The 10,758-nt window shown below is 43.4% G+C and overlaps 1 protein-coding gene across 9 annotated transcripts in view; it reads right to left on the bottom strand.

Annotated features, from left to right (window-relative positions):
• Window positions 1-1,010: 1,010 nt before the first annotated feature.
• Window positions 1,011-10,758, bottom strand: part of CAST (calpastatin) — a 61,507-nt gene continuing 51,759 nt past the window's right edge. For 8 of the 9 annotated variants that reach the window (XM_086770335.1, XM_086770336.1, XM_086770338.1 and 5 more), the window contains 7 exons: window positions 10,474-10,575; window positions 8,700-8,792; window positions 7,783-7,836; window positions 7,281-7,364; window positions 4,534-4,613; window positions 3,354-3,420; window positions 1,011-2,302 (listed from right to left, as the gene is read on the bottom strand). In XM_086770335.1, coding sequence (XP_086626461.1) covers window positions 3,363-3,420; window positions 4,534-4,613; window positions 7,281-7,364; window positions 7,783-7,836; window positions 8,700-8,792; window positions 10,474-10,575 — 471 coding nt within the window. In that variant the 3' untranslated portion in view covers window positions 1,011-2,302; window positions 3,354-3,362. The remainder of the gene's footprint in view (window positions 2,303-3,353; window positions 3,421-4,533; window positions 4,614-7,280; window positions 7,365-7,782; window positions 7,837-8,699; window positions 8,793-10,473; window positions 10,576-10,758) is intronic. The other variant, XM_086770337.1, reaches the window with a different exon arrangement.

Genomic DNA, 10,758 nt, shown 5'->3' with positions numbered 1-10,758 from the left:
AAGCTCTGCAGCAACGTTGCAGAAAATAGGGTTTCCTTTTGCTCACCGAATCCTTTTCTGTACGAGGCATCTTGTACTCTTAACTCATTGAGGGAAACAGAGATTCTGCGGAGGCTGTGCATCACGCATACAACGTTTGCTGGTATTTCAGGTATTGCTGACTGCGGCTTGCTTTAAAATGTTTGCAGTGCTGAAAAGGCAATTTAACAAAAAATAAAATTTGATTACAGGATTCTAGATAAAAGACTTATTTGTGTCATTTTGTACATTCATTTCTTTCGCTGTGGTGAGCAGTGGTTTGCATCACCCTTTCCTGCATTAACTGCTTCATCTTCAGTTCTGCAGCTCTGGGGAAAACCAAGCAGGATTCCTAGCGCGCCACAGCCCCCTCCTTGCTCCACTCTTTTTTTTTAATTGAGGAAGTGTCAATTAGCCAGCGTGTATCCCGATGCACTGCAGCCCTCTCTATGGAACAAAGGGAGCACCACAGGTCTGCTGGTTCTCACAACAATAAACGTCACTGACAGAGCTGTATGAGCTGTCACCAATAAACACTGGAGACGTTTGTGACGGAAGCGTGCTGACAACACCAGAGAGAATCGGAACAGGTACAGGGGTGCTGGGCAGGGTTCACACACAAAACACAGGGCTTGTTCTGACTGTTAACCATTTGTTTATCGTATGTCAACAAAAATTCTAACTGCAATTTTTCAGCAAAATCTTAACTTCATTTCTGAAAACCCTTGTGTGTTTGTCTGCATCTTTTAGCTGCTTCCCCATGCAATGCGAGTCCACACGTTAATTTTGGTCGCAGTTAACTGCAATCTTTGAAAACTAAAGGAAAGGGGAAAAAACGGTAACGATCTTGATCAGACTGTGGGGGCCTTCATGAAGCATCAGTGATAAGTATTTTACAGGTGTTTTTTAAACAAATGATATAGGGTTTCTCTTGTCTTCCAATAGCTATTCAGATAACAGCAGTAATACATGAGAGGTTACAAACATCAAACTGCATTCTTAAAAACTTTATTAGTGTGACACAGGTTCTTGATACAGACTGCGAAGCACAGTCAAAAGTCTAAATATCCCCAACTTGAATCTCCAGGCTGTCTCTGTCTGCAACGCTACATACTAGAGTCTGATGGTGGTATCGGTACAAATGTTGGTATGACCTCCCTCTGCAAGCTAATGGTGAAGCAGTAAATGTGTAAGGATGTGCAAAAAGATGTTCTGCAGGTTATGAAGACAGAGGAAAACAGACGGAGGCACCTCTGTCGCGACAGCCCTGTCTGCAGCAGACTTCGGAGAGATGCCTGCTCGCGCCTGCTCTGCAGAACAGGTGAAGATAACATTGCTCCTCGCAGCATTAACTTCTGCCCGATTTCTGCGTCCCCTTCTGGAGCGCAAGGAACAGAAGCATGGACTAGAAACAGTGCAAAATTTAAAAAAAACAACAAAATAAAAGTTGGCCTGTTGACCTGAACTTCTCTTTGATCTCTGCTAAGGCTCATGTACCTTCTTTACTTCCTCTTCTGTCATGGTAATGGTGTCACTGTTACACCGGGATTTGTATTTGTTCAGTCCAGGAGACTCCGGAAATTACGAGATAACAGTAGAGATATGATTTGGAAATTAAAAAAAAAACACTAAAATCCTTATCTGGCATGTTTTTCTTGTTTTGACTACAGTTAAGGCAGCATCCAAAATACCTGTTTTACTACTAGATGCGCTTGATGAAGCAGTTCATCCCCAGTTTTTCATTCCTTAGCTACCCACAGCTTACCTGCAGTTTCCTACAAGGAACTGGCTTGAGGAAAGACTGCGCAGCCAGGCTGAGGTGGGCTGAGGGTAACTAAAGCTCGTTATATTCCAGAATACTTAATGCGTCCACTGCAATGTTAAAAATGCTAGTGCAGAGAAATTCTTCTGAGATTTACAGGCACTATGTGGAGATTATGTGCAAAAGACTGCAGATTTTTTTTGGCATTGCTATTCATTTAAGAAATATATTTCTTGCAAATATAAAGCATTCTTTCCCTCTGAAAACTGAAGAAAATTAGAAAAAAAAGCCAAAAAATATATGAATATAATAAAATGGAAGGCTGGGGGGAAAAAAAAAACAAAACAAAAACCAAACCACCTTAGTCTACTACTGGGAAAAAAAGAAAGTACGGAAAAAGTCCAGCCAGTATCACTGTACAAAAACCACCCAGAATAACCACATGATTTTTATCAGCTTTTGTTCTTCAGGAATAATTATCCACCAACAGAAAGAAGATGTTTTACATGATGCATCAAGATCCTGGGGAAAAGAAAAAGAAGAAAAAGTTAGTGTGTTTGTCTTCTTTACCTTGGAAAAAAACCCCCTGCAAAATAAATCTGGAAAGAATTATCAGAAAAGTTAACTCTGTAGCGACAGAAAGAAACCCAGGAAGGCTCAAAATCACAGGAGATTAGGTATTGTTTGAAACTGACGACGCATCTTTGCCTTGCCCATCTGAAGCCGGTTGCCAAATTTCCCCATGGGATTTTGCAGAACGTAACGACTCACACCCTGGGAGGAGCGGGACGGCCTCTGCTGTCGGAGGAGGGGGGCTCCTCTGCCGGTGCTTTGGAAAGCCAGAACCCAGACACTGCAGGCTGGCACGGGGGTGGACGGAGAGCAGTGCTGGATGCGCCCTTGCCTCTCTCCCCCACACCCCAGCCTGAAGCACTTGCATCTAGCACCAAAATGTAGGTATGCGAATACTTCCATGAACTAAGGATGACTATGAAAGAGTCCAACTACTTCCTCCAAGTTAGGGTGTGACCAAGCTAAGCACAAAGAAGTACACGGTGGCAGCGGAACGCGTGCACAGAACAAGGCTGTCTTTGTGCCAGGAAAGCCGAGAGCAGGACACCGAAATGTGCTATACCTGCCACCTCAGCAGTGGGGCTTTTGTATCTGCTCTGGACGCTGTTCCAAAATCAGCCTGGTGCAGAAATAATGACACAAGCTCACTGGCCTGAAGATAAAAACAACCAGCTGAGATGTGCTTGGTCTTCATCGCTCTGTAAAAAGGTCTTGCTAGGGAAGCAGCGTGTCACGCCTTGGAACCCTTAGGTACGTGAACCTAGAGGAGTTCAACTCCATGAAGTAATTCTGCACAGACTGCATGGAGAAAGGTGCGAAAACAAGGGAAGGCCTTTTCTGCCCAGAACACTGAAGGTCAAAGCCATTCCAAGCATTGTGTCTAACAGCATCTCCAACCATGCCTTGCTTCAGTTAAAAGACTGCCAGCAAAATACAGTTTTAGTAACACTAGCATGGGATGTCTTTGTGGTAGTTCAGAGAAGAGAGGAAGAAATCTCACCCAGTGTCGTTAACGCTTAGCTTGTTTTCTGCTTCTCAGATTTGCTGCTGGAGGACTGTCCCTTGGGCTACAGAGCAAGAGAAGAGAGAGGTAGTGAGGAACTGTGAACTAAGCTAAAACCCGAAATGCAACAGCAGCAGATACTCACCTGGAGTCAACAGTTCAGACATAAATATCATCTGTGCTTGAAATGCAGGACGTTTAGCAATAGTATTTGTACCTTCTGTTGTGTAGATGTATGTTCATTTTTCCAACATCAGGTACTTTATCTCAGATAAAGTAGGCTGTGGCTGACCTCTTCATATCCCATTTCTCTGCATCCTTTTACCCACACTACTGATCCAGTCACAACTCAGGACATTAAAAACACATCCTTCTGAAGAGGAGTTAAAGATCCCGCCCAATTTTACATTGGAAATTGAAAGGCTGTTCTGTTGTTACACAAAAGCTACAAGTGGTAATTTCATAATAAGGAAAAATGCCATCACTTAAAATGGAAACATAAAATTTCCAGAGCAGATGTTACCATCTGATTCAGGCATCTACCTGCACATCTCCTGTGAGAAAACAACGTAAAGGGAGAAGTTTCATCCCTACCCATCCATTTTCTGTATTTTCGGATGACAAAAGCCAAGCAACTTTTTATATTTTTTTTTTTAAAGACAGAAACAACTCCCTTCATTTTCCCACTAGATTGATTCTATATCCCTATTTATGATGGCAGGTATGTTTTCAGTCATTTTTTTAAAAAAGATTATAAGAACTTGAAAAAAGGACATGCAACTGAAGAAGGATTCTAACCACTTATTTAAAACTGCCAAGAAAATAAAGAAATAATGGAGATTCCGAGGCAGCCACAGGTCTGTGAAGTGTGCTCTTAGATCAGCAAATATGGGAATGAGGAGCTTGTGGAGGATGCACTGAGCCCGCTGTAGACAACCACACTCCCTCTGAAACAAACCCTGTTTTAGCCCCTGTTTATTCAAAATATACCTTCAAATAAGCAGGTGCTTTTCTCCCATGTACATGCTTACAGAAATGGATCAAGATCAACTCATTGATGTAGAATTCTCCCCAAAGCGACACCCACGTAATATGAACCCAAACCCTGCTGCCCATCTTTCACGATCACAGTGGCTGGTACCCATGACTGCACATGTTACAACATGCAAATTTCTACCGTTTTAGGGTCTTTGCGTTTTCCTTTCTCCTTTTGGGTTGGTTTCGTGGTGATGGTTTCCTTTCCACTTTTGTCCTACACTCCAAAGAAAAAAAATAATTACAGTTACAAACCGAACAGAGAATTGACGGCTCCTGCTTTAACATCTGCCACAGCACATTATTCTAATCGTGGCTGGTAAGGTGGTAAGAGCTCAACGCGGGATGAATCATGTAATTACTGCCCTTAGTCGACAGCAAGCTGGAATCTGGAGCCTCGATTAATACTGGGGAGACTGGGGCACCAGGAAGCATTCGCAGATAAAAAAGCTGGTATACACGGGCAGATTTTGTGTTTACTGCAAAGCAGAAATGTTGCTGCAGCAGATTTATCTCCAGAGTCCATAACGAAATAAAACAGCACTTAGAACACCAACAGTCAGCCTTAGGCTGCCCGAGGATTCGGTGTCCCGGTAAGCACTTGGGGAAGCACTGCAGTGGGCAGAGGAGCAGTTTGGAAACACAGCCACTTCCCCCAGGAATTACGGCTGATGGAACTTCAGTCAAAGCTGCTGCTCCTCTGCCCTCCAGGAGAGGAACAATCACAGCATAAAGGCACAGACAATCATCACCAGCATTCTAAGTACAGACAAACTTGCCGTCTGCTCGTGCTAACTGGGTGCCTTGCACTGTAAGTTAAGGAAGCTGACACACAATCTCACTTGGGGGCTGGTTGTGCTTCCACAGCTGTGTCTGTCCAAGGACAAAATTTCTGACTGCTAATGTACTGGCTTGGTCAAAGACCAAAGATGTTGTAAATTCAAGCTGTGTTATTTCTTGCTCCTTGCAGGAAGCAGGCAGATCACTGCTGTGGGAAAAAGGCAGGGACAGGCTGGCAGAGTCAGTAACAGGTGAGAGACACTGGCAGCTGCTTCACCCAGCGGAGTTCAAAACTGTTCACCCTTCAAAAAAATATGATTCATTCCCTCTGTCCGCAGGCAAGGGACCAGGGCACAGGACAGAAGACGTCACAAAATAGACTCAACAGAATCACAGAACGGTTCAAGCGGGAAGGGACTGTTAAAGGCCAACCCCCTGCCAGAAGCAGGGACATCTCCAACCAGATCAGGTCGCTCAGAGCCCCGGCCAACCTGGCCTGGAATGTTCCCAGGGATGGGGCATCCACCGCCTCACTGGGAAACCGGGGACAGTGCTCCACCACCCTCAGCATAAAAAATTTCTTCCTTATATCTAATCTAAATCTACCCTCTTATAGTTTGAAGCCATTACCCCTTCTCCTTTCACAACAGGCCCTAGCAAAAGTTTCTCCCCGTCTTTCTTATCAGCCCCCTTTGGGCACTGGGAGCCGCTCTCAGCTCTCCCCGGAGCCTCCTCTTCTCCAGGCTGAACAGCCCCAGCTCTCCCAGCCTGGCCTCACAGCAGAGCTGCTCCAGCCCTTTCAGCATCTGCGTGGCCTCCTCTGGACCCTCTCCAACAGCTCCACGTCCTTCTGATGTTGGGGGCTCCAGAGCTGGACGCAGCGCTGCAGGGGGGTCTCACCAGGGCAGAGCAGAGGGGCAGAATCCCCTCCCTTGCCCTGCTGCCCACGCTGCTGGGGATGCAGCCCAGGATGCCATTGGCTTTCTGGGCTGCCAGCGCCCATTGCTGGCTCACGTTGAGCTTCTCGTCCACCAGCACCCCCAAGTCCCCCTCCTCAGGGCTGCTCGCAATCCACCCACCCCACAGCCCATAGTCATACTGGGGGTCACATCAACCCAGGTGCAGGACCTCACACATGAGGTCAGTTAACATCAAGCCTCCTCTCTGCTTAGCACATGCTAGAGGGTAAGAAAGCAAATGGCTAACCCGAGGGAATTACTGGCTCCTAACCAGTTTCAGCACTTGTTATTAGAAGTCCATGATTTTCACACCAGTATCTTGCCAGCCGCCCCAGAGCACCCTTGGGCTCCTCTGCCAAGGAAGCATGTAAGGTGACTGTAGTGGCACCATGGATGTCTGAAAGCCACACAAGATCCCTCCCTCTGTCTAACCTCAAGGTAACAAATGCCAAGTTAAGAGCAAGCAGAAAGCACGTCTGACAATGATTATTCTCACTTGTGGACCAAATCTCAGTCCCCTTCTTCACACTCTTTTCTGGAACAATCATGCTTTCTCAAACTCCATCCTCACCTTGGTGACCTCCAGATTTATGCAGCGCCCACTGCCAGTTCATTTCATACAGCCTGGCATGTACAGCACTTTGCTGGGAAACAGGACAGCTGCTTGTCAGCTGTGTCCAAGGTGATTATATGACAAATAAACACTCCATTTCTCACTACAGGACCTCTACAGTCCACTCCTGCTTCACCATTCTTGTCAGCTCTACTATTTTCCCTAACACATCTGAAAGTATTTCTAGCATTTCTCTGTGCAAAACCCTCTTGAACTGTGTCTCAGTTCCAGCCTACAACTATTGCTAGGTGTGCGTGCAATCATTGAAGAAAGACTTTTCTCCTCTCTGACACTCTAATCTGTACAAAAACTGTTACCACAATTCTCTGCTCAACTTGCTTCTTATCTCTCTTAAAAGACTCTAAATACTGCAAACCTTCCTTCTTCCACATATTCACTACAGAGCAAGACGCATCAAACTTCCCCAGTAGCAGTAAGACAGTCTGGACAGCATCTTCCGAAGACGCTACTTCTAAGTGAGGAACTTTCCCAGAGCAGTGAGCTTATTTTCCCAGTTATTAGCAGAAAATGTCCTACCTTTGAGTGCTGCGGTGTGGCAGGAGCACAAGTATCAAAGTCACCTGACAGGGTATCAATGGCTGCAGAGTCATCCGTAGGCTTCTGCAATGATTTCAATTCTGAAGTCACACAACATGCAATACTTCCCACCGCCAAATTACTGTGTCAGGAATTTATGTCTGTTGTAATTTTCCCTTTCTTTAAAAAAACCCACACCTGAGCTCTACACATATGTCAGAACAGAGATGTCTATTTGAGGTTTCCAAGATACCCGATTTATTTGAATACTGGAACTAAATGTTCACAGTGTAGTTGTGCACAAAGAGTGTTATTTATTGTGAAAAGTTACTCTTCACAAGAGTATTACTGTCCACACTGCTACTATTGCCTGCTGCATTCAACAGCATTTACGAGAATTTCCAGTGAATCACAGCTTGAGCCTACAATGACACCACCTCAAAAAAAAGATCAGAGCACACAGCATGAAACAAACATGGAACAAAAATATCTTAAATGTTACCTTCTGCTCTTTGTGTTTCACATCATCCTTTGCTGTTGGCTTTACTGGTTTACCCTGGGGAAGAAGAAAGATTACATCTTCATTTTGCACTGGTCAGATTAGTTTTAAGACAGAAATACTTACGGATGACTGGGAGTTTACAGATTACCAAGAAAGCTGCACTGCTCTGATCTGATTTCTTTCTTTTTCATGTTAGATATTCAAAGTCAGGTCGCCATGTGTTTTCATGCTCTGTTACTTTGACTGCATCTGCGATATCATCCTTCTATCCTTGTACTCTACTGGAAAAACAGTTCCCCGATCCACAAAAATCAAACCACTGTCAGAGCACTCATGTGCTCCAGTGAATGGCGGTTTTACAGGCTTCAGGGATATCACCAAGGTAATGCCTGGGCACACACTTTGTCTCCAACCCTGGAATGAAACTACCTGGAATGAATCAGCATTACTGCCCACATTTTGCAAGCATCTCCTGTTTAAAAGCAGACTCTAAAGCCAAGCTCTTTAAAGGCAGACACCCTATTTTTCCACCTGGTTTTCTGGAGCCCCTAAAACAGTGAGCCAGTATAACTGGAATCTGTACTGGGAAATTACCAGGACACTGCTTGCTACCAAATGGTTCAAAGGGATTTCTTTGTTCAGATTGTCCAATTAAAAAAAAAAAAAAAAAACAAAAACAAAAAAACCCCACACCTATTTTTTTTCTTTTGTTTTTTGAACTAAATGCACACAAGGATACACAGAGCTACTCTAAGTATACAATGTTCACATGTTTAACCCTAATACACAAATACAGGACGCACACTTACTCACTCACTCAGCTTCCCTGTTCTGCCTGTGATTCCAAAGAGCACAGATCGGCTCATATGCACAAACCTCTGGTGTTGCAAACAAAAACTAACACAGCTTTTCCTTACCTGCTCTCCTGACTCCAGAAGTTTTTGGTAGTCAGGTGGGATAGTATCATCTCTTTCTCCAAGTTTGTCTGCATGTTCAGATTTAGCTTTTTCCTGAAAGCAATTGATTTTTTAACAACTTCAGTACTTATGTTAGAACTATTAGCAAACAGTAAATCAGAGTGCTCATTAAACTTAGGGTAGATGCCATTTTTGATTTTAGAATTTTAGAGCTACCAGAAAAAACCCATTTATTTATTTCACTATAATGTGTGCTTCATGCCTGAAAGTTTTACAATTACTCTCAACAAGTGTACACATTTAATAAGTTAAACATATATATATACACAGCAGCATCTCAGCATTAAAAAAAACCAACTCATGTCAACTTTCAGTTCTGCTTTTCAGCACTATGACTAAAAGGAGTCACTCCACACTGAATCTCATCCACGCACTGCAGCTTTAACACAAAACTGATGTTCCTGCAATGTCTTACCCATAAACGCACCCGAGTCCCTTCAGCAGAACCCAGGGCCCTCACCCACCTCATACCCAAACTGAACATGAGTGGCCTGCACTCCTCATCAGACTCGGCAGCTTCAAAACCAACATACCTCGAAGGAGGAGCACCACAAGCTCCTGAAAACGGCAGCAGGGAGGGAACCATTCCTTCCACTATGTTTAGTTTACAGTTTATGCTGCTTTAATTTCCACCAAACATGCCAGAAACACAACAGACAAAACACTTGGTCTACATACAAGCAGGTTTTAAAGCGTATTGTTGAAAACCATTTTTGTATTTGTTAACACAGATGTTTTAAGGATCTCTTTTTTTAAAAAAAAAAAATAAATATATATATATATGCCTTTTCCATGCCTTCGTAAACAACAGCACATAAAGAAAGCTGGGCTCCTACAGCTCCACTGAGGCACAGGAGTCGCCGATATCTTGCACATCAGGCGTTCACTCCCTTGCTATGGCAAGGGACAACGTCACCCAGACAAAAACTGTTCCCGACACAGCCAACCACCTCTGCACCAGAGCCTGGTCTGAGATAGAAACCTCCCTCTACATTCCGGCCTAAATTTTTTCGCGGGCAGCTTATGGTGGTTCTTCTCCTCAGTAATGCCAATTACCTTAAGTATCTCAATTTACAATTTACTATTACTACTACTACTATGTGTAGAAATACATCTGAGTTTCTTATTAGCAGAAAGGTCTTTACACAATTGCCTGAAGAAAGACTGAATGAAGACAAAACAAGTAGAAACAAGCAAGTTGAAAAATGAGACTGACTAAATGAACACATCCATTGGTGAATTTGGTATTTGTGGGGTTACAAAAGTCAAAGTTTGACCAAAAAAAAGGCCACAAAAATAATTTTAGAAACAGAAACCAGAGGAGACACTTAAAAAGTAATTAGAGTAATGACAACAAAAGGCACTGAAATAAAATTATTGCAAATTTCCTGTAATATTTCAACACTTGCGTCTGAGTGGCTAAAGTATATTAACTAATTCAACATTTTCCACAAAACACACAAGTAATCCAGCTGACTGAAGAGTGGCTGATATGCCTGCATGTAGGACAACATAAAAGAATGGCGTTTTGTTCTAGTAACCTTAGTCCTACACCTGAAAATCACATGCCGTATACTCCTACAAGCATGCAAGTACTGCAGTATACCAGTTAAAAAAATCTCTAAGAAGTAAAGCAAGTATCTCAGATTTTATAGGGGTTTTGTTTGCTTATTTTTTTCCCCAGACTGCACAAATTTCAAGATGTTTTTGTTACCTTTACTTTATCCACAATTGGTTTGTTCTCATCAGGGTCGGGTTCCCTCTGTCCCAGGGAATCGGACAGAAGATCCAAGGCTTCATCCATCCCTGTGCCTCCCTAACAAAGTACAAACACGTTTGTGAAAGCAAATCTGCTGTAAAAATAATATAATTCATCAAGCTAATAAAGTACTGACTAATGAACTGTCAACTTCAGTGAACAATGAACAATCAGCTCTCCCTCTGCAATTACAATGTAAGTGCCATAGCAGAGGAAAAAAAATACAGAATATTTAGATCT

Source organism: Chlamydotis macqueenii, chromosome Z (genome assembly GCF_036417535.1).
Source record: "Chlamydotis macqueenii isolate bChlMac1 chromosome Z, bChlMac1.mat, whole genome shotgun sequence".
NCBI classification, from domain to species: domain Eukaryota; kingdom Metazoa; phylum Chordata; class Aves; order Otidiformes; family Otididae; genus Chlamydotis; species Chlamydotis macqueenii.
This window is presented reverse-complemented; position numbering and strand designations above follow the sequence as displayed.